Genomic DNA, 25,131 nt, shown 5'->3' with positions numbered 1-25,131 from the left:
AAACCCACAACTATCCAGACAAAAAAGGTAAATAACTTTATTTATAATCTGTTTTCAAGTTAAACTTACACAAGTTGAAGGAGATGTAACCATATGGTAATAAGAGGTAGGAGAGATACAGAAATGGTAGACAAGTTCCATTTTACTAGTATGACATTCTGTAGCCCTAAACAGCGTTATGAATCCCAAGGTGCAGACTTTAGTTCTTTCTCAGTATGCATGAGTGATTTTACTTTGTACTTGTTACAAAACTGAAAGTGCAACTGCAACAATTTCTAAGCTGAATATTTCATTAGGTCTGTTGTATAATTAGGCATAGTTAGAAGAATATACTTCCATGCAAGCAGGTTACAGGAGTTTACAATTAAGAGTGCAAAACATTTTCTTCTCTAACAATTATCACACTTATGCTGATAGAACAGTAATGACACAAAACCTATTAGGTATTAAATGCATATTTGCTCAGTTAAATAATAAACTGCAATTGACCTTAAATTAAAGCAGTATTTATGGGCATAGTAGCTTACTACTTGATCTAGGAGGATGAAAAATTTTAGTGCAAAATAAAGTGCAGTTTTTACACAGGAAGAGATCCCATCCTCACCCTGTGACTAAGATATAGTATGACTGTGAAACAATCTAGCCTATTCAAGGCAAAATACTTTAGCATAAATGATCCCTCTGTTCCTGGTTTCAATGGAAAAGCATGTAATGACAATTCCTGTTATTGGTTTCACTGTTTTTTATTTAGGCTATAAAGCCTTTTCTGTTAATATACAAGCAGCAAAGAACATTTGCAAGTTAAGTATTGTGCCATTTGTAGCACATTCCTTAAGGGTTAGCTTATGCCATCAGTATTTTTAATAAATACTCTGGTTACATATCTGTCCTGGAACAAAACCTAGACATGACAATATTGTAGTATGTGAAATGAAAGTTACCACTCAATAAAGATTATTTCAAGAGTAGTTTTCAGATAACTCACCAATGCTTCATCCCATTTAATCTTGGGGATAGTTCTCCCATAAATCCAGTAATCTATAGGGCTTGTACTTGACAGTACAACTTCTACAGCCAGTCTTTGAATATTATCATATTTTTGTAGTTTGTAAGGAAATCTCGAGAGGATCTTGACACTTTGTCTTAAAAGTAGAAAAAAAAAAAGTAGAAGAAAGGTACCGACCACATGAAGACTGCCATCATACAGTAAGGATAAACTGAGTGAGACAGATACTGCAGTGCTTTGCACTCCACTCTGGATTTCAGAGTTCTCCTTACTGAAGTCAGTAAAACTTGCTTTGAACAGTTGAAAATATGGAAGAGAATTAAGGGGAATGGGGAAGTTTTAACAAGAGAAATACCAGGAGCAATATTTCTCTGCTGACACAACACACTACTACAAGCAGTGTTTGTACAGTAGTTGTAGCCCCTCTACAGCCTGCATTGATCTTTCTTTTAAGTTGTATCCAGTACTGTTATATGTAACTCAACTTAAGTAGCAGTTTTCTTGAACGGATTAGATTCAGGATCTGAGGTACCTCTGAAAAAAAGGTCCTGTTAAGTATTTTCTTTGTCATGAGGTGCTATATCAGAAGCTGTTACTTGGAAATCTATTTAATGTAAAGCTTAAGTATCTTTACAGCCTCAAAAAGGCAGCTACAGCAGCCATATAGAGAAACTAAAAAAGCATTTTAATGCTGCGTATGGGCAAGCTCTATTGAATAAAGTATGAAATGTCTTCAAAGTTGTTTAAGTTGCTCTGTTAAGCTTTACCTCTTTATTCAACAGGTGGTAATACGTATTTCCTATTTTTTTGTTTTCTCCGAGTCTTTTCTTCTTGGATCAGCTGCATTTCTCCCCCATTTTAATAAGGGACAAATCATACGATAGATGTGCAACTAGCATATGTTAGTCAAGTATGTGACTTAACACAAAATTTGTGTTTGCTTCTATCAGAAGTGCTCTTTTTTGACCACAAGGTAAATCAGATATAAAGCCTGAAGTCTAGGAGTTCCTCTGTATTTCTCCATTTTGGAGTCTGTTACTACTCTACCACATGCCTTCTCCAGTCTTACTGGCCAGCAGAGATCACATTGTCTTAGGAATCAAAGCAGGCTCCTCAAATTAGTTTGGATATACAAAGAAGAACTGTGAGCGCTGAGAACCTCCCTGGAGTAAAAACAAGTGTGCCTTGTACCAGAAAGCAGTGTGAACAGTAAGCAGAATAAAAAAAACACAACATAATAAAAATACAGAAGAGTAGTGGTCTCTGAAAGAGTAAGATTAACTGAGCAAGAAAAGGTGGGGTTAAGAACAGAAATACCATACAGTGAAAAAAAAAAATTAACTTGGCCATATATAACCATCACTTAATATAGACATGTGTGGTGAAAATTAAAAAAACACAATTGTTTAAACCATTGATTTATCACACAGGAATAGAAAAAGAATCCTTTCTGAGGCAGTTATTTTTTGATCAATTTTCAGTACTAGTTATCTGTACAGTCACAGGATCAGTTTTAGCTTATTACAGTTAAGAATTTTAAGCTTATATTAAATACTGCATACATATGGAATGTAATACAGTTTGCCATGCCTAGGAAAATAGTGCCATAATGCTGACCTCCAGGGTTACCGTCATGATTTGAGGGTATACATGGCAGTAGAAAAGCCTAAAACTTCTTAATGCTTTTTCCTATCCCAAGCTGAGTCACACTTTAATTTATGTGTATTATTCTGCTCAGGATTAGTGTCTTCTCTTTTCCTACAGTTTGTGATACTCCTTCATATGCACTTATCTCCCTCCTTCCTGCCCAATGAAGTTGAAAAATATTTCAAAGTTACCCATGACAGCCCCTCCACAGACTTAAAGAAACAGACTTTTCAAGCAGTAGGTTTAAGTCACACTCTATACTCCAACACCAATTTATGGGCATTATAAAGGGGGCATATCAGATGGGCCTGTTGCTTCAGTATTTGACAGGGAGTCAGCCATAACGATTTTCTCCATAACAATAAATGCCTTTTGCACTGGGATTTTAGAATTAAACTGTTAGGCATGATCAGCCCACTACAAAACTCCTCCCTACTCAGTAGCCCTGGAGATCAATCTAATGCACATATTGAAAATTACTTGTACTTAGGGATTTTAATAGAACACCTATTTAGTGTATTAATTTTCAGAGGAGTAACTATACATAAACGATATGTTCCAAGTTATGTGCAATAGATCTGTTTAACAGATTTATTCTTGTTTTCAAACACGCACAAAGAGTTTTCTGTCTTCTATTCAAGCAGAAGAGTTACAACGGTGCTTTTGCTACTAACTATGGTATGCATTTTAGGGTTATATACCATTCCAATTCACATGCTTCCTTTAAGTCAGGAATGCTCTTCAGTGCTGCCACTGAAAGATCTGCTCCGGACATGATTTCTCAGTTGCTCTATGAGCTCTGGATTCTGCTGCTGTATCTGTTGTGCAAACTGCTGCCCCCTGTGTTGAACAGTTTTAAGATCAACATGTGAAAAAAACCTGACAAGCAGCATTTGTAAGAAAACAGGATATCCCAATACAACTGAAAGGTGCATTATATGCAAGTTAAGATTAAAGATAACATTGTAAGACTATGCAGGAAAGCTGTAGCATTATGACTTTATCTAGGTAAAGTCTCTCCAGACAGGATTATCAGCTTTTCATTTTCACTCTTTAGGACTACTACTTAGTAACACTAAGGAAAAAGCATTACTATACTCAGTAAACTAAAATTTAGCAACAAATCTGCTGCAGTGATTTGCTCCCTTTTTTTGGAGAGGATCTATTGTAGTTGTTTAAGATTACCACTCTTGTAGCTGGAGTGCAGCCTTATATTAGTTTCTCCAGAAACACACTGTGCTGCTGCTGACTTGTACTTATGAGCAAGACATCATTAGTAGAAAGTAGGCATACAATTAAGTCTTGTATGACTGAAATAATGACAGATCCATCTCCATAAGAACTGTAGCTTAAAGAGTTAAATTAATAGGTAAGATTAATTCCATGTAAAAGATAAGCATAACACTGGTTTACCAGAAAAAGCAAGTAAATCATACTGCTTTGTGAACAGCCTGGCAAGGCTTCTCTGTAACTTCTGCATTTTGCCCAAGTAGCAGATTATCAAGACTCCTTTAAACCACAGTGCAGGTTGAAGGAGAGCCACCATTTTCACAGATCTAGGTGTAGCACATGGTTTTTGTGAAAACAGCCCTTGAGTTTGTGAGGTCCCATTCCTGTCTGTGTATACATGTATATACACATACAGTTTTTGCCCTAAAGGCGCAAAACTTAAAAATAGGTTGAAACTGGCTAGAATGCTGAAATAAAGTAAAATTGTATGCCCTTCAAGAGGTCTTGTCATATAAGGAAATAGTATGTTTTTGTGCAGACTTTTCCCAGATGGATTACTGTTGCACTATAAAAGCTTTGGATCCTGTTTTCCTGAGCTGCTCCTCATGATACTGAGTTCCTTGAAGCCTTCCTCAGCTAAATGGAGGGATGCCAGAGCAGAATTTGTTGCAACCTGTGCTAAGTAAATCTGTAGCTTTTCTAACTAGTGTCTGGGATGTCAGGTAGTAAATATCAACACAATTTGAAAGCACCTGTACTTAAGATTTAGAGAGGCATTTTCACTAAGTGGCATTTAGAAGGTAAACGGTCAATGAGAACCAGAAAGTGAAACTGAGCACGAAGTTCAGTCATTCCAGTTGATGGAAATGTACAAAGCAAACAAACAAGATAGTGGAAAGTAAGTTCTCAGTTTTAATAATAATCAGGCATACAATGAGGATAGGCCACAGTATAACTGGCTTGACACTATCCCTTTTAAACAGATGTTGCACAATGATGCTTCTACAAATGTAACAGAACTATACGATTCTTACTTACGCATGGATCAGGCTGGACAAATCTGACAGGCCACCAACACCTGCAGCAGGGCCACCAATGGCGTTTGACATCATCCCCGACATCCTGGAACAGTTAGCACAGTGTTGGCATTAGGGTATGCAGGAACCTTTACAGTAAGCAATAAACAAAAGTTCCTTCTTTGAATTGCTGGGAGGAAATAAACTGCAAGAGGAAAAACCTGCAGTAGTTTTACATACAGTAAGCAAAAATAAAATTACATTTTCAGGAATACAGCGCTATCCACCTTTTCTCTTATTAATTCAAACCCCTAAAGAGACTTGTTGTAATGATGCTCCATTTTAATACTTACAATTGTTGAACTTGAGGATTCTGCATTAAGCTTGCTGCCTAGAATAGACAATATATAGGTGAAATTATAACACATTTACTACTTAGGTATCACTGTGGAAACTCTGAGAAAAAAACCACCCAAACCCACATGCTGTATTCTTTGTTTTATCTAAGACTTCACCTAGGTTTATGTGCACAGAGGTGCATGGTCCCCAGCAAGACCAGTTATTAGACCAACACTGCTTCAAGGATATGAAGCTGAGACGATTTGTTACATGTTAGATAAAAAACAGTGGTTGCCGAGTCAGACATGAAAAACAAGACTACAATAAACATGAAAACCCAGTACCAGAAAACTAAAAAAAAAACCTAAAAAAACCAAACCCCAAAACCAAACCCCTAAAAAACCCAACACATACTGGGAGAAAAAAACCCACAACTTCCAAAGACAAAGGTTTTCTGTTGGGCTTTTTGGAAAAAGGTCTGTATTTTGTTGATTCCTGGCTTGGATAAATCAGTTTTGCAGCTACTGTTACTACTAGGTATAAACTGTTAACATTAAAGCCACAAAATATTGCAGAGTAAACCCGTGTGTGAACTTGCTTTGTGGCATGCTTTTGTGGTAACATGTACGTTCTGTGGTAACTGCCTATCTTCTTACTTTGTAGTAACTGTAAGTTCATTTAAATTTCTCATTCATAAGAGACCTCAAAAATTATATTGTGTTTACCACAGTGTAAGCCTGTATACAGACAGATACTATAGAATAAACCAGGGGATGTTTTAAAGTTAGTAACATAATTCCTACAGACATCAGTGTCTGTATGAACACAAGATCAACAGACACAATGCAGTATCTGCTTATTCACTTTCTTATTAAATGTACTACAAAAATCAAATATGTACAATATTCATTTTATGATCAATATATGTCTACATAGATATATCAAAAATAAACCAACTCTTATTCTTGAGTCTACAGTTGGCTATAAAATGCCACATTCAGGTCAGTTCTATGGGTAATACAGGATTTTTTGTCTTTCTTCCATCGGTAACAAGTCTGATCTAGGTTAGGGGCCCAAAATGGAGAGTAGAAGTAACCATCTTGAGGTCAGACAGTGAGTCAGGTTTTTTTCTTAAAGACAAAAACTACGCCACAGGAAAATAATTATTTTGTTCCTGGCTGAATGCCCTGTGTTCTATCCACTTGACCAGGCATCTTCTGGAAATAAAGGAAAAAATCCTTTCCCCATAGTTAGCTCCATATTGAAGAGTACATCTTTTGTCTCTGAACAGATGCAGACTGAGTCATGTGGCCAATGCAGTGGTACACAGAGTTCCAGTGCCATTTAATTACTAAAGCCATCAGAGAACGCACTCGGTTCTTCCTTGCCTACCATCTCTGCTATTGTGACCATAGTATCAGACCAGATGTATTGATCTCTCTTGCATACAGTGCACTTTTACACAGAAGCACCGACTGAAACATCCTGTCTTAATGAAGCTACCAGAGGGGCAGTAAACTTTTAACTGAGTTGTCAAAGGAAATAAGTATTTTTTGCATTTTTTCTCTAAATTCCATTCTTCAAAGTTAATTAATACCATTTAGCTAAGAAAGCGGTGCCTGGAGAAAAACTACAGAGGGACAAAGCCACCATTTGCCATTGTACTGGAAGTAAAGGAATGCACTATATGTTATTTATATTCATTGTCTGCACATGGCATGAAGTTTTGTGCACTTAAGGATGTCAGTGATAATTTGACAGAGTAAGAACAGAAGGGTCTCTTAGGTAGTTCTCGCCAAGCAGAGTTACTTTAGTCTTGGGAAGACCGCATCTGAATCAACTGCTATTCACTTCAGAGGTGACTTCTTTGTGTTTGTTAACTGCTACATGTAGAACAGAAATTTTCACCATGCTGTTGACAAGTGCCATCTACAAAACCAGCGTAGCTAATCTATGCATGTTGTTGTTCATAAGTAAGATAGAATCAATTGGAAATAAAGACAGGCATTATAGGAGATTTCTGCTTCGCTTCTTGTTTTCAGTGCAAAATGACTTAGAAAATTTAAATTCAGTATAATGAAATCATTGTAGTCATAAAAAGCGTTAAAATTACTTGAGCTATTAAACAAGAGTTGTTCTTAGAACTTCATTTTTAAAACAGTATAATGTAAAGCTTGAAATACACTCACCATGCTAATGAAGGCAGGATTGTTTATCAAGCTTGCCATGTCAAAACTCAGTCCAGTTCCAGTCTACAAACAAATTGCAATTGAAGATAAGCTTACCTACAAAATCCCAGTTAAAACTATTGTAAATAAATAGATACGGAGCTAACTTACAGGACTGGACATGTCTCTTAGTTTCTGTTCTGCTATTTTCAAATTTGATTTATAAGAATCATTCTCTGGATCAAGATCCAGTGCTTTTTGGTAACTGGTAACTGCTTCTTCATATTTATTCACTGAGGTCAGAGCCAACCTAATGTGAAATAAAGAAATCCTGGGTAGAACATAAATTACCATCAAAAGATAATGATACCTTCTGTTCTAAGTAAAACAGCATCTCACAACTAATTTTTAGCTTGAACACTAAGTTAAAGCTTCTACTGGTTAGTGTAAGCACTTGTTTTTGCAGAAGAGATGATCCCTCAAGAACTCATCTTGCATTGTCTGTTCCATATATATACAAGTTTCATTAAAAGCTCCTTGGTATCATCAAGTGATTTAGTCTGTATTTGAAAGCACAACTGGATCCAACATCTGTGACTTTTTGCATAAGCTCAGGAATTCCTCTTAAGTATTTCCTCCAGTCCTTCCAAAAGATTATTCAGATGGATAGCATGGGTAAGTAGGGCAAAGATACCCTTAATGTGAGTTCTGCAGCTTCAAGAAACCCAATACTGGAACCACAAATTTCAGCATAATAGATTTTTGTCTTCGGATCAGCACAAGGTTCTCCTTACAGATCTTTTACTTCAACAGCTTGACAATGGATTCTACAGGATAGCAGCAACATTCCTAAGGTACTGTAAAAAAACCTTGATTCAGGGAAATCTGCTTAATGTTTTGAAAAAGATTCTTCTCCAGCAGCTCAGGACAGCACAGGACAAATCTACTACTTTTGAAACATTATTTGCTTTCAAATTTAAAACATCATCTTTCTTCGAGCTATTCCAGAAGTCCACCTGGTTGCAGTTTCAAGTCTGTCTGCTTCTACTGTATTTTCAATTTATGCCAGCCACAAAACTAAACTGACTTTCTCTACATTTTGTGAAAGATCTGTGTAACTCACATTCACTATTTAGTACTCCAGGCTCTCTTTGGTATATCCTACACAGGCCATTGCTACACAGACTGGGTTGATAAGCCTGTGCTAATGCCCACTAACAGACCTTAGTCTTTTAACTCAGGCAAGAGAGCTGAGTGCGTTAGATACATCAGTCACAGTCATCACTCTCGGTGATGATGAGCTCAGTAACAGTATGAAACTCCAGGAGCTTCCAACAATGCTCCTTGAGGAATCCATGTAGTATCGATGCTTTCTCTCTTAACACCGTTACTCCCGTAAAAAAAACCACCAACATTCCCCTTTTGGCCTATTGACTTGACAGAATAGTTTCTGACCAGACAAGAAATGCAATTTGGCATTGCTGTGTCGCAATTGCATTTTTTTACAAGGAAAGTATGTAAAATTCTGTTTCTTGGAACACAGCACAAGTCAGAAGAGCAGGCAGCAGTTTCCTTGCTCACAATTCCTACCCAGACAAGTGCCCTCTCAGGGTCATGCTGGAAGTATTACTTTAACTATCTACCTGGCTCCCATCTGTGCATATTTCTGTGGCACTTCTGTATCTTTCTGTGACATGTAAAGAGTTTCTGTCAAATCTTGAGAAAAACTGATATGCCAGCATAATGCAATCAGAAAACACAGCTTTGTCATATAGACTTTTTTCTGCACTTGTTTTATTCAGTTATTACTAAGCAAGCACTGTTTCCTCATTCAGCCTATGCCAAAAATATTACCATATCCATCTGCTGAGTTAACAATGGCTTGTAGCTCAAAATATATCCTCTATGAAAACAACCAGACAATCAAAAAGAAAAGCTTTATTGCCTGAGAATGATCCCACTTACATTGTGTATCAAAAGGCACACTGGTTTTACACCCAGAACTCTAAAATAACCTCCAATTTCCAGTTAAATCAGCCTGTAGCTTCCCTCCATTTCACTGAAATCAGGCAATCTTGGATTGTGCTATATGAAGAAACAATCTGAAGAGAGTCAAATAGGACAAAACCAATTCAATATTCCCTAAAGTTTCAAAGTGAGTGAATTATCTTAAAAGCCAGTCAGGCTACATTTGTATTAGTAAAACTGTACCACTGAAAGTTTTCAAGTGATAGAATTCCATCATATTTGGTCTTAAATAAATGCCCCTTGCCATGGTTTTGTCCCAGGCCAACAAGCATTATCCCAGACAATTTTGGGGCATGGTTCAGAATTTAATACCAGCCAACATAATTTAGCAATAGGCAGTTTGGATGTGGCCGCTCCACACTACAAACTAGATTTTAATACCATGGACACAGGCCATTTTGTGCCAGCTGAAGCATTTTTTAATTTACTAGTGTAGATATAACCTCAGAAGCCTTATGCAGCATTCAGCCCACACCCACAATATGTTTGATTATTGCAAATGCAAAGCTACACATCCTGGAAGAATGGCTCTTCACTCAAGTAGGTATCTCATTCAGAGCACTCCTGACACTTTTTTCAGAGAGCACTTAATCAGACCCATTGCCAAAAGAGGCTATACAGTTAATCTCTCAGACATGACTGAGAAAAACTGCCAAAGGTACATGGCTTAGGCTTGCTAAAACATCTATTTCCAAAGACCTATTGAACAGAAAAGTTAAGCCTCTGTTCCCGCTAGAGTGAAGCCCCAATACTTTTTTATAATTCTCTCTAACAGCATCATTAACACACTGTTCCATCTGCAGAATGTTGGTTATTCATAACTAGGTAGGAGGTAGAAAAAATACATCATAACTTTCTAAACTAAATCTGCAAAGTTGATAAACTGAAAGAAAAAAAATGCAAAATGATGAAATCTGATATGAAAATGCTGAGATCAACCACAATCAAAAACTTGAAGCTGACAGCCTCATAGGGTCCTCTCCAAAGAATTGCTACATTTTCAGAATAAGAATGTCAGCTAAATAAAACAACCTAGCTCCACTTATTTCAGAAAATCTACGGTGATTTACACTTGGGTCTTCAGTGTTTACTCAGATTTGTATTAGCTTACCCCATTCTCCCATACGCTTTGCTGTACTTTGGGTCTATTGCTATGGCACTCTCACAATCCTTTATTGCTTCGCTGTAGTTGTTGAGCTTACTTTGAGCAGCAGCCCTAAGAGGAAGATGGGAGGGAAGTGAGACACCTTTGTCAGAAAAAGAATAAAAGGAAAAAAACCCAAGCTTAGATATTTACATGTCCATGACTAACTTCAGACACGTTTAATGTTACTGACTAAAGTCACTATTTAGGTAATGCCTCAGCTTTCCTCAAATCAAGTAGGACAAGCTCATGTTCTGAATTAAGTACGTGCTTCAGTCCATTGCTAGATTAGTGCTTTTGAGAACATGCACTCCCCTTTGAGGACACAAAAGATAAATAGTTCTAATGTTTTAGAACCAGCATATGACTATACATAAAATACTTGTAATAGGATTTATGATGTAACACTCTGAAGTAATAACTTACATAAAATCATTGTTTAAGCAGATATTTTTTATACAGTTAGCATTTTCTAGCAAAAAGTACCGTTTTATTGCCATTCAGAGGAATGCTGTGGTTTTTCGCTGCTCAGTTTTTCATCCAGCAGCTCATGCTTGCAACATAAATCAGGGTAACATTTCTCAATAATCTCGGAATTACTACACTACAATTGCATCTCTATACAAGACAAATACTAAGGGCTGAAGACTTTATACAACAATATTAGAGACTTGCCCAAATTAAAAAGGACATTGGAACAGGTTAATAATTGAAATTTCCCATGCTTAATCTCCATGTGTTTGAACAAAAAATGTTTTCTCCATATTTACAAAAAATTTATATGGGAGTTAAAACTTCTAGGGCATCTCAGGTCTCTCTTTTTCTCGCTGGTGTGAGTAAAAAGCAATACTGTTGAAGGCAATACATCTCCACTGCTCCCAAACTAGCTTAAGAAAGATAAGAATAAGGCCTATGTTTATTCAAATACTGCATTACTCCAGGCAACTGCCTGTCTTTTTAAATAACTTCATACAATACTGTGGTTACTGACATCAAGATTAATTTTGGTCCTCAGAAATGTGGTATGTGATGACACAGCACACAGAGTGAAGTATTTCTGCTTTTGCTGATTACAGACTTGGTGCTTAAGCCCACGCTACTAAGGAAACTTTCAGTGATTTTGGAAGGCTTTTGAATCTGGTCTTATATTTCCATTTTATACCTAAAATCACTTATGTGATAACTTTTCTCAAGGAAAATAAATGATTCACACTTTGAACTGCCATCTGAAAGATGTAAAATAAGTAAACGGCGTTTTCTTTCTCTTTATGCTTGCCATGAAACACTGAATCTTTCACTTGTATTTATCACAAACTAAATTCTGCAGTAATGGAAGCACAGCTCAAAAATAGAAAAATCCACTGGGTATAGTGCCACAGGGCCAGAATGACAACAAGTCAAGATATCCTTCTGGTAACAGGGGCACTGACGAGTGTAGAGCAGAGTGGCTCCAGAGCAGGGGTCCTCAAACTGTTTAACCAGGGGTCCGGCGCGCGGATGCAGTGGCAGGCAGTCATCTGCGGCTGCTTGGTTTCCCCCCCCCAACACCCAGCGGGGGTGGGGCAGGGGGGTCTGTAAATACTGGGGGCCGGACTGAGGGCCCTGGGGGTCGTACCCGACCCCTGGGCCGTAGTTTGAGGACCCCTGCTCTAAAGGCAGGCTGCTTCCAGCAGGCTCACAGACTATACTGCCTTTGCTCTTATGCTGGTCTTCTGGGTAGTATACTGAAAGAGCATACTTCTGCTGCTGGGTTAACATGCACTTCCAGACTTCACATGCTCCCATGTCACTGTGTCTTCACTATGAAACTTCACAATGAAACTAACAGCAGCAGCCTTGTTATTTTTCAAGAGGTCATGCATAAAATGCTGTGTATTTATACAACGCTTAAAATCTCCAAAGTGGTATTCCTACAATGATATTTTTTCCAGGGAAAGTCCGTATTAGGGGAGATAGAGATGGCAGCTGAGTCACTAGAACATCAGAAAAAAAGGCTCTTACTACTCTCAACTGGGAAGCACAGCCTATGTTATGATTTAATATAGACAATTTAACTCACAAAAATCTGATCTTAAGTGTTACAAGTAATTTTAAAGCCCGTATCACACCTTTCACTGATAGAGATACACTGAATGAGCTCACTTCCGCTTTGGATCCTTTGTAAATTTAACATGATATATTTTTAAATAGTGGGGGTTTCATATTGTCGTGCTGTTTTGATCTACTTTACAATTTATCTTTGAATAACGTTAATGAAGTTTGGGAATGAAGACTGTGTATTGTTTTTATTTTACCTGTTGCAGTAATAGACTGCATTGTTTGGGTCCAGTTCTATAGCTCTAGTATAACAATCCACTGCAGCACCATAATTTTCTTCTTTCATATGATTATTACCTGAAATACATTATAAAAAGCTCTTTAGTGGTTAAAAGAAACAGTGCTGTGTATGAAAGATACAGAGCACATTACAGCATCTATATATGGTAGTTACAATTGCATTTTAATAATTTGAATAAAATTGCCATGGAATAATGCACATAAAAATATCTACTATGTCCATAAAGTCTATTATGTACGTTGTAGTCCACCCCATAAACTTTCCCCATCTCATTTTGCTATTTTAAACTTTCCAGGTAGTTTCTGCTGTTAAGCAAAGATCACTTTGTTGAGAAGTGTAATTGTAATTGCAGTTCCACTCTAATATAGATTCATCAGTCTTAACTGTCTTTGCAAGCCTTGTAATCCAAAAGGCTGTATGTTGATTCCTCTTTGATCTTACTTTCTCACATATCCCAACAACTTGCTTTTAACTGTTCATATAACATGGAAAATCAAAAGCAAAACTAAGCACATAAACCCCACTTTTCTGAAGCTACAGAACTCAATCGTTAAGATAATGAGAAGTATGTACAGCACAGGCAATCTAAAATGATTCAGAAGAAATATTTCTCACCAACAAACCTCAGAACTTCTACTCTATAACAAAGTTTCATATTTCATATTTTTAATGTCCAGTGAAAAAACAGAAAAATACAATTTTCTATGGAAAGAAAATTCTAAAGTAAGGTCTTTCAAAACAAATGATATCTTATTCATTCTTTCTTCACCAACACAGAGCAGTCCCAGTACTTTCTTTCCTTCCCAATCACAAAGTAGTAGATAAAAAGTCCTAGTACAGAGTGCCCAAGCCTAAGATTGTCCCTGGTTCTGCAACTGCAGATCTTTGGACTGCTAGATCACACAGACGCACTGCTTTCCCAGAAATGTCAAGAAATTACCAGGAAAGTTATAGACTTTCACTGACTTCCTTGTATTTTGGCAAAATATTTCAACTCTCTCCCAAAATAAGCAAGAGAAGGGATAAGTCAACAGGTTTCTATAGACCACAGACTGGCTGGGGTTGGAAGGGACCTCTGGAGATCATCTAGTGCAACCCCCTGCTAAAGCAGGCTCACCTACAGCAGGTTATACAGTCGCATCCAGGCAGGTTTTGAATCTCCAGAGAAGGAGACTCCACAGCCTCTCTGGGCAGCCTGTTCCAGTGCTCGGCCATCCTCAAGGTAAGGACGTTCTACCTCATATTCAGGTGGAACTTCCTGTGTTGCAGTTTGTGCCCGTTGCCTCTTGTCCTGTCACTGGGCACCACTGAAAAAAGCCTGGCCCCAGCCTCTTGACACTCGCCCTTAAGATATTTGTAGACATTGATAAGATCCCCTCCCAGTCTCCTCTTCTCCAGGCTAAGCAGGCCCAGGTCCCTCAGCCTTTCCTCAGAAGGGAGATGCTCCAGCCCCATCACCATCTCTGTAGCCCTCTGCTAGACCCTCTCCAGTAGTTGTTCCCTGTCCCTCTTGAACTGGGGCCCCCAGCAATGGACACAGCACTCCAGGTGCTGCCTCACCAGGGCAGAGCAGAGGGGGAGGATCACCTCCCTCGACCTGCTGGCCACGCTCCTCCTGATCCCCCCACGATCCCACTGGCCGCCTTGGCCACAGGGCACACTGCTGGCTCATGGGCACCTTGCTGTGCTCCAGCACTCCCAGGCCCTTCTCCGCAGAGCTGCCTTCCAGCAGGTCAGCCCCAGCCTGTGCTGGTGTGTGGGGTTGTCCCTGCCCAGGTGCAGGACCCTACACTTGCCTCTGCTGAACTTCATCAGGTTCCTCCCCACCCAACTCTCCAGCCTGTCCAGGTCTCGCTGAATGGCAGCGCAGCCTGCTGGGGTATCAGCCCCTGCTCCCAGCTCTGTATCATCAGCAAACCTGCCGAGGGGACACTCAGTCCCTTCATCCAGCTCACTGATGAGTAAGCTGACCAGGACTGGACCCAGTACTGACCCCTGGGGAACACCGTGAGCTACAGGCCTCCAGCCAGACTCTGCACCGCTGATCACAACCCTCTGAGCTCTGCTGTTCAGCCAGTTCTCCATCCACCTCACAGGAAAAGCTCAGTGCAACATTTTGCCTCCGACAGAAAGCAAACCACTGTGAAGCAAGCAGTCCTAGGTGCCTGTACTAACTGAAAACAACTATACTTGTTGTGAACATGGAGAGCTTAATAAACAAAACTGGATTTAAGTAACTAAGTATCATCAAAGTAATACAAAATCACCTCTTCCAAATAGTGATATACTAGACTTACGGTCAGCAATCCTTGTCAGTGGGAAAGCAAACTGAAACTGTAATTGCATGTCTACCTTCAACATATACACAGAATGTAACCATATGTGTCTCACTTCAACAGGCCCACTATCTACACATCTTTCCTTTGATCTAAAGCAAAGGTCTGTACACTAAATACTGTTACCAGATGAAAGACTTGCAAGTTATCTGCGCTCAACAAGATTGCAGCAGTTAACCTTTCTCTAAAACAAAACCGCCATCGACTATCAAAGTTAGAATTTTCCATACTGCTCTGACCTAAGGATGACTTGGGGTACAGGGCTAAACTGGAGTTAATATCAGTGGGCACCTTTTTTGCACTCTCTCTCCAGATCTAAACTGGCTAAAGGAAAACAGAAGAATAGCCAGACCCACAATTTCTGCTGAGATTAAGCAATTCAGGACAAAAGGAAAAGCAACAGTAATATTTTATTTTAATGCCAGACAAAAGTTCTTAAAAAAACAAACCACAAATGGTTATACTTTTGAATGTGTGCCCTCTATAATGAAAATACTACCTATTGTTACAGTTTATACTGTGGTAACACACAGATCTTTTCCGGCCAAGCCACTGTTACACTATACAAACCTGAACATAATCTGTGCTCTTACATAGCTTACATTAAGCCAAAGTGTCAAGTGATACGCAAGGGTAGGCAAGTAAATTCAAGTATTTACAAGTCTGGAGGGTACATTACTTCCTGGTTTTATAGCAACCAATAAAGAAAATTCAGCAATCTGATTTTATTTTGCCATTCATTGCCCAATTTCTACAAATCCTAGGACTAATTTAAGAGCTGAAGTGGAGCAGGCTGGTGGCTACAAAGGTAAGGGAAGTTATGTTGGTAAGGTACGATAGAAATGAGGAAATGGCATAGTTATAGAATCACATTATTACAGAAGATACAGGTCAAATGGACTTCCCCAAGTTATTGAATTTATCTCCCTAACTCAAGGCAGAAGATACTCATAACTGAAAAGAATGATAGTCGTGATAGATATTACATGTGTGAAAATGAGGAGGATTAATGACAGATCAGCATTAGAAAACAAGACAGGCAGTTTTGATTTTATTATGGGAAATTAACGAGAGGTATTTCAAGCAGTTCCAAACTACTTACTAATGCCCTGATAGCTGACACTTTAAATGGCCCTTTGTCTAAGTTTAGACCCTTCCAGTTTTTTCAGACATGGAATTGCTTTAGTAATGCCACACACAAACTAACACATAGCACACTTTAATTTCATTTCCTCAGTCCTGTGGACTGCCAGATGAAAAGACAGTCACAGATTTAAAACAGGCATTGCTCTAACACCTACACCTGGGAAGCGCTGAATATCTCTACAGTCCAATAACTATAGTGAGTGCTACAGGTACTCTTCACTTTCCATGAGCTGACAGTTAAGAGACAGCAAAATGAAAAGCCAGCATGTACTGCATGGTACATTACAACCTACAAACTAATTTTCGCTTGGGACCTAACTTTGTTTGAACTCTTATCCTTAGAACTGAAGAGCTAATGAGAAACTTCAACAATTAGGAAAACTTACTTTCAGAGGTGGTAACAGACTGCATTCATGACTACAGATGACCAGCTTTAAGATAACGGACATGGAACTCATTCTCAAAAACCCTAGAACTTTTTCCACATCATTATCCTGAATTTTTTGAGAGGATTAAATCTGCCTTGCAATTAGAAACTTATTTTTTTCTATAAAACTCAAATATCTTAAAATCTAACAGGTCATAAAAAATATGATCTATAAAGCATCAATCCACCTGATAACATTTCATATCAGTTATCAGTGCTACACGCCTTTATTTTCTTCCCTTTCTTTATAATAAATGGATTATAAACAAAATGGATTCCTTCTTGAGTAGCATTAGTGAAGACTTCTACAGTACAGCTGCTTTTCCTCACGTAACAGCAGTAACACCTATCAAAGGGAAAATATACAACTGGCTTTTCTGCAGTTTTTATAGAGCACACAAAATATTTCCCATATGTGAAATAACCCTAGTAATTTCACAAGGATTTTTCTACTGGCTTCAGCTGGGTCAGCTTTTAACCAATGTTTTAATATTCAGCTAGTACATAATCTGACAACAAACAGCCTTTTCAATATAAAGTAGAAACTTGTATACCAATTCCATGGACAAACAGAAATCTACAGTATACTGAACAGTAACTGTTCATTCCTTAAGGCTTCTACTACTCAGGAACATTGCCCTGGACTTCACATGTTACCCCTTAGTTCTTAAGCAACCTCCTGAGCAAGGGAGAGAATAGACTATTTTCTTAAACCCCAGATGGAGCAAATCACTTAGCCCTCTTACAACACAACAATCACCAGAGAATACAAGCTGAAGTTTTTGTGCAGGGTGTGTATTGCCCCACTGCTATACTATCACTACCCATGCTAACTCAAAAATCTTACTAAAAGCATAAGATGTTTATTCCTATGTTTATTACAAACCTTCATCCTTCAGTTGGTCAGCCTTTTCAACATCCTCTGGTAAAGAATCTGAGAGAGGCAGCATGTCATTCTGTATGTAAATAAATCCAAGATTTTTTTCATTAAAATTTAAGCCCTGATTTTATTAAAAACTTCTTTCATTCTGGGCAGCATTGTATCAACAAGCAATCAGATTTTCTGTAGTGCACAGGAAGTATGAAAGAACTAAACATCATTAAATACCCTTAGAAGAGAAAGATAGCTTGCCTTCTACTACTAAAAAAACCTTACGGCTCACCACACATTTTAAGGAAGTCAAGGGGAAGAGAGCTGATACATTTCTACAGTCTTGATTTTCTTAGTTCTGACTTTCCTATTTGCCACCCTGGTGGTTCCTGTGCCTCCTGTACTGGGGATTCCAAATAACATGTATTATTAGCACACATTTTTAAAGTTCCCATTTTAAGGTTGGTGTTCATGGACATATTTTTAAAACTGAACAACTAAGTTATTTCCAGAAGGGAATGAGAAGCATCAACAAACTACGAATGAACTCAAGCACTTCGCAGATATTTATCCCTAGGAACTACAAAATGCTTACCTGAAGGATAAATTTTTTCAAGTGAGAATGAGACATCCAGTGCATAGTAATTTTCTGTATGGAATTATCCTTGTCTAGCTGAAGTCAGTTCTTCCCACTGCCCCAAAAGATTCTTATTCTGAAAGCTTCTATGGAAATGTCATTTTTTTCATGTTTTCCTTAAGTTTCCATGATGTCTTGACCTATACAGCACTTTAGGGTTGTGTATACAATATAAAATCTTAGCACATATTCACAGAGTAACTCTAGAATCTAAATTAAATTCTTACCTTGTGAAAAGAATTTGTGAACATTTCTATCAAATGCTGTGGAGGTGCAAGATGAGTATCTTCCAGGTTAATCTTAAAGACAGTCTCCAAACACTGAATTGCAACTTACAAGGAAGAAGAAAACAATAAAAAACTCACTAGTTTCTCAACAGAAGTGTAATTTCACTAATTCATTTATAAAGCTGTGATTCACATCCTTATTCAGCTAGTAAAAGCAGGTCTTTGGAACATAAAGAGAGATGACTCTGTCCCCACAGAACTGACTTGCTGAAAAATAGCATAAGCTACACAGAATCCATACATATTTCAGCCATTATTCTTAAACCAATTTAAAACTTTTATTTCAATCATTTAGTATCTTTTTTCAAAACATAAAAATATTAGTATTTAACAAAACCACCACAATTTGTAATACAACTATGCATGTGTCACATGCCTCACCACAAAACACCACAACTGCCACATATTTGTGTGCCATAACAGTTGGAAGAATATGGCTCACCCTTTACGGTAAAGAATAAATGCAAGATACTTATTACTCCTTACCTTTTTCTAGAACAGGATATATTAATGTGAAGACACTGTTTATTAGTAAAATGCTTCATTAATCACAAGCCTTTATCCTATTTTTTTAAAAAAAATATCTGCACTATCCTTTCACATGTTCTGTTGTGTAAGGAATAAACAACCCTCCCAAACCTCCAATAATGCAAATACACTCACAATAAGTAATTCTACAAAAAAAGTAGATCCAAATACCTAACTTAAGTTTTCAATGTGCTCACATGTTTTTAGACAAAAGAAGATAAATTATTATATACAATTCATATAGATATATGTATTCTGTTAATCATAGTATCTCGAATTCTATCATTTTCCCTATCATCTTGGGAATCTAGTTTTTTATTAAAGTATATCATCTAAATGTTTTAGACTGAAAACTGAGGAGGAACAAAGAAGCAAAGCCTAGTTTGAAGAGAAAAATTACTTTTTTAACTCGAACTATAGATAACCAAGAGTAGCTGAATTCACATTAAGGATCAGTAAAACCTGAATCTTAGAATTTAAATTTAATTTCAGTCCAATATCAATAAAATAAATATAATTTGAATTCTTATTTACATTATAATGAACCTGAACCCTGTCACAAAATTAAAGAAGTAAAATTACTGAAAGTTAATGACAGTACCACCAACATGAGGACCCTGTTTTCTACATCACAACTGGGAGAAAAGCAGAAGTAGACTTGTAAACTGAATAGTAAAACCTGGAAGACGTCATTTCTCAGAAAACTCTGATAACATAGAATAGACATTATTCAGAAGGAGTCAAGTGTGATACAAAATTAATGTTAATAACATGCAACAATTTAATACTTTGCTAAATATGCATTCAACTTGTGCCTATAACCTATAAATGCTAAAAATGTATCAATTTGCCAGGTTCTAAATTACCCAATAAGAGTGCTGAAACATTTGGGTTAAAGTATTTTGTCTACTGATATGTAGAAAAACTTAATTCTTGTAAAGCAAGCACTCATGCTGAATTCTGAATTATTTATTAATAATACTTATTACCAAGCCTATCATAAAATCAGTGGAACTGCATATCTTGTTTTTCCTTATATAAGTTCATAGGAAGCCACTTGCCATAGTATACTTACCAATTTTCCCCTCAAACTTATTTTGACCTAAACGCGTTCCCTTTCCTAAATGCCTCACCTCATTTGTAGTTTTGTATCAATTTCAAATACAAATCCTTCCTTTATCCTTCTCAAGGCATTAAAACTGCGAGAACAAACTCTCTCATACAGGAGATTCCTGCAAAGTGCAGCAGTGCAAATTATGCTTAAACAAAACAATTCTGAGTATGGTATTATTACTGGTAAGCACTTCCATGAAATAATCAGTTGTTACAGTGAACTCCCACAGTTATCTTTTAACTGAAAAATGGAGTTTATAACCCTTACAATCTTATCTATCACAGGTATAACAAAATTAGGATCTCTTATGGGATGAATCCATAGATTAGAATAATAACCACTAGTTAACATGCAAGTCAACAGTAGAAACCTGTGTAAAAATAAACATAGCCAAACCAGAAACTTTTCCAAATCAGAAGGTGTACTAAGTTGTGACAAGACCAACAAACTAACTTGTTTTAATGTGACATAAAAACCTGACCCCAGTAAAATCAAAGGACTGAAGATTTGGTTTTGTCTGAAAAGTATTTCAAGAGACTAGACTGCCAGCATCTCACTAACCCATTACCAAAGTGCAGCACTGTCAACTGCTGCAAGCTCAATATCATCAGTAAGTTGGGAAAGACTTGCGGTACCACATGAGCTATTAATCTAAGTTTTTTCCTGTGTCTGATTTCCAAATCAGGCCAAAGTTATATGTTCTCCCTATTATCTCCATCATCACACACACTTTCAGAGGCCTACACAGTTGCTGAAGCTTGTGCTGACCACCTTGCAAACCAGTACAGATACCTCCCTCCCTGCTGAACAGCTGGGACTCACACAAACACCTACTACCTGACAAGAGCACTTGGGCTATGCTGGAGCCCAGCTCAGCATCCCCAGTGTCACATAGCTCCAGATTTTTTTGCTGTCCAAGCACAAGTTGCAAGCAACATCAAGGCATCATAGCAGATATGCGGGATATTGATCACTGAATAATCAACATTAATTGGGCTGTTAAGGTCCATTTAGTACTTGGTGTCATCTTGCTTCAGATTACACAACAAGGCTCCCCATCTCCAGCATTACATGCATCCCTTGCCTTAAGGGATGCATTCCACTGTTTTGAAAACACTGCCTTAGAGAAATTCATAGCAGTACATTGATCTTAGAAGTAAGAAAAAAAATAAAGCCTTGTGCATGTTGTAGTGAGTTTCTGCTTTAATCCCACAGAAACAGGTGCTATAGACAAGAAATAAAAAAGAAAAAGAAACTGTAAACAGGAAAGAGAAATAACTGCCATAATATACACTGTCTAAAATGTAACCTGGAAGAAGTAAAGTTTCTAGTTCACAGAACAGAGTTGAATATTTAACTACCAGAAATCTGGACCGCTGCTCTAGATCCTAAGTTACAGGAGAGTATATTTCTACGGTCTACCTTCCAGTTAGTCTGCTTTCTCAAAACAAGGCATTTTTATTCACCATGCAAGTACAAAATCCCTACAGGAAATTTACACTACCATTGACATTGGTATATGATTCAAACATACAGAATGCAGGTTATCAATATAAATGTGGTTTGAATACATGCTAGACTTCTACTGATAAAGTCTCAATTTTATTTGTAATGTTCTAACTCCTTGTGTGTTTTGTGGGGCACGGGAAGTGTTTAAATCACTTCCTGGCATAGACACTTAATCATACAGTGTTTTATTTTTTCAGAGGCACCAAGTAGATACACAAGGTACCAACGAAAAACATCAGTCAAATTTTTTCATCCCTTATACCTCCATCTAACATTAAACATTTCAGTGGGTGGGATTTGGGCTACTGCTACTCCACATGCACTAAAGATTATTTTGCACAACTAAAACAAGCCAATTATTCAGAATGCCCATCTCCTATCCTTTAACACATTGCATATGGTACCATGCTTTTGGCAGGGTACAGCTTTAAAATTAGGATTCCATATCTGTATTAAAATGGTAAATTTTGTATCACCATTTAAGCACAGCTGAGGTTTTACAATATTTTTTGTTCAGAAAACAGAATCTTAAAACTGATTCTTTTGTATTGACATTGGCTAAGGCTGGCCTAAGACAGGTTGTCAGGTAAATTTTCAGATATAACCCACTGTTTATCAGTTTTATTATAAAAGCAAAAGGAGAACTCTTCATCTCTCATTACGTGAGTTCAAAAAACATTACTTTCTTTCATAGCTGAACATCATCATAACCCAATTCAGGTTAAATTCATAGATGACTACCACTTTTCAAATGTACAAAATGCTCCAGTTTCTGATGTAAAACAAAATCTTTTGGCAGTATCCTTTGAATATCACAATACAAATGTCTCTTTCTTGCTTAGTGAACAACTACACTGTAAAACCAATAGACACTGGAAGGAAGCACACCCCAGGTTTATCTTTTTAAGTTTATGCCTCTGAGAAGCAGGACTTGACTTGCACCTCAGGGAAGGCTACTCTCTACACCGCAGACTGCGGATAACTCAGTGATCAACTGCCTGGATGTTGTTTATTGCACTGCTGGTCTTAGACTTCACTCTCTTGCTTCCAAATTCCTCCTCTGGCTGAGTGTTACAACCAAAGACTTCCTGAAGCAGTGCAGAGGTCTTTTAAATAGACACCACGAAAAGTTCACTGCAGAATTAAGACTTTTTGTTCCTCTCTGGCTTAATTCTACATTGTGATACCACCCGCTATGATGTCTCCAGGAATTAGGGAAAAGGAATAAGAGCAGTATGAAGGAGAAAGACAGACACTATGAAGTTACAAAGACTTAATGAATGTGTGTCAAAAGAGGAATACACACAGAAGTCGCTCTTTCTGTAGCTACGTCTACAGATAGATACACCTGGATGTATAATAAAAACTATACCGTACTGAAAATGAATTCACTACCGGGCACTGTTTGGAATCATTATTCAGGTGAAAAAGAAATGCAAAGCATTTATTTTATCATGAGTTCTTCCCATATACCAAAACCAATATATGGTAATTGTTTTACTTCCTCCATGGCCAGCACAGCTACTATCAGACACAAAATGCAGAAAGAAACCAAACATAAAAGTAAAGAGAAAAGGAATCAGCAGGCAAAAATCTGTGGGACACGTACACAATCATTACCATAGTCTGCACTGTAGCAGTGCTTAACTTGTGATTCAAAATACCTGTTGCTTAAGGTAGTACACATGTTGTAACTTTAGAACATTTTAAAAATGAGAGATGTTTTAAAATTAATAATCTCAGAAACATTAAGATCATGATCTTCTTCACAGATAATATTTGGTGGCAGTTTCAGTTAGGACACTGCAGTTACTTTCTATGATAAAATACATCTAGCAATTTAATACATGTGTAGGTATTATACATGCATATATATATTAGCACCTTTATCACTTACCTTCCAAGCTTTCTTGCTCATCTGGAGTGAAAGTATCCATCTGACTCTGCTCTCTCAAGAAATGGATGACTGCATAAACCAAGCGTTTGACTGATGACATCTTGAAAGTAGTGAGTTTCTCCTATGTCTTAAAAACAACAGGTTCTCTCACTTCAGAAAAACGAATGCCTAGGGTATTCCAACCTCCCATGACCCCAGTGAAAAGTACACACAACAGACTGAAAAATTACCCTTCACCAGAAAGCCCAGTAAAGTGATTCCTTGAAACAAGTGGTTAAATTGTATGGATTAGGGAGAAGTCCTACAATCATCTCCTCTAACTATCAGTAAAAGAGCACAGATTTCCTCAAGGTTAATTCCTGTGGGAGAGTTCACTGAGTCTAAAATAATTTAGTAACTTACCATTTTTATTTTTTTCTAGTTCAGATTTTATTTCTAAGACATACGTGCTTGGAAGCTGGGGCACATGCTGAAGTCAAAATCAATTTAAAAGCCACAACAATAAACATAATAACGTAAAGAAGCACACTTCAATAAAAGGTATTCTATGACACTGTGCTGCTGAACGGTTTATATTCACTTTGGACAAAAAAACTGGAACACTGTGACCACAGTGCACACTTGTGATCAGTGACACTACCGGCTCAGTCTGATCTGCATTCAGCATCAGTTGGGAGTTACATAACTCGAAGGAAATTTTAGTTCCAACTTACCAAGTTATTTTTCCTTAAACCACCACGATTTTAAAGGGCACAACCTCGCCCAGTCGCCAGGGAAGCCGGTGGAAAGGGCGTTAAACGAACGGGAAGACCAGGGCCAGCCCTCGCTACGTTCCTTCCCCCTACAACCCCCGAGCAAACCGACGTGCCGCCAAGCCAGGCCGAGCAGCCGCCGCCGTAGGGACGGGGCAGAGGCGGCTCCCCGCAGGACGGCTGCCGGGGACGCACAGCGGCGGCGCCCGCCGTACCCGGGCTCCCGCACGGGAGAGCCGCCGGCTCGCCCCGCCACGCCGGCAGCGCGGGGTCCCGCCGGACGGGGCGCGCCCCCACGGGCACGGCCAGGGGCCGCGAACCCCGCCCGTGCCCCGCGGCAGGCCCGGGCCGCTCGCTCAGGCCCGAAGGACAGGGCTGCCGCGCACAAGCGGGCGCCCCGCCGCTGGCGAGCCCCCCTCGGCACCTCCGTGGACGGTGGCCGCGCCGCCCGGCCCCTCCCGCCGCCTCGGGCCCACCGAACGCACGGACGGAGCCCGCCCCGCCACCCCCGAGCGCCGGGGACGCGGGGCTCCGGGCGGGCGGCGCGCAGCCTCCCCGCCCCCGCCACAGGGACAGGGCATCGCCCTTACCGTGCGAGCCGCGGCGCGCCCGGCTTCCAACGCCGTCCCCGCCGCCGTCCGCGCCGCCGCCGGGTGGGAAGGGACAAGGGGCGTGAGGGCGGGTGCGCGCGCCGCCGCGGCGCGAGGGAGA

The 25,131-nt window shown here is 38.7% G+C and overlaps 1 protein-coding gene across 1 annotated transcript; it reads right to left on the bottom strand.

Moving 5' to 3' along the window:
• Positions 1-15: 15 nt before the first annotated feature.
• On the bottom strand, positions 16-25,127 carry SGTB (small glutamine rich tetratricopeptide repeat co-chaperone beta). Its single transcript, XM_055790693.1, has 11 exons — positions 25,011-25,127; positions 23,669-23,795; positions 18,561-18,664; positions 17,712-17,781; positions 12,873-12,972; positions 10,546-10,650; positions 7,578-7,716; positions 7,428-7,490; positions 5,253-5,290; positions 4,922-5,005; positions 16-3,493 (listed from the first exon to the last, which is right to left on the bottom strand). Exons 2-11 carry the CDS (start codon positions 23,766-23,768, stop codon positions 3,382-3,384), a joined length of 915 nt encoding a protein of 304 aa, XP_055646668.1. The 5' UTR covers positions 23,769-23,795; positions 25,011-25,127; the 3' UTR covers positions 16-3,381.
• Positions 25,128-25,131: the final 4 nt, after the last annotated feature.

The sequence above is a fragment of the Falco peregrinus genome, chromosome Z (genome assembly GCF_023634155.1).
Source record: "Falco peregrinus isolate bFalPer1 chromosome Z, bFalPer1.pri, whole genome shotgun sequence".
In the NCBI taxonomy this organism is placed as follows: Eukaryota; Metazoa; Chordata; class Aves; order Falconiformes; family Falconidae; genus Falco; species Falco peregrinus.
The sequence above is the reverse complement of the archived record's forward strand: the minus strand, read 5'-3'. Positions and strand labels throughout refer to the sequence as shown.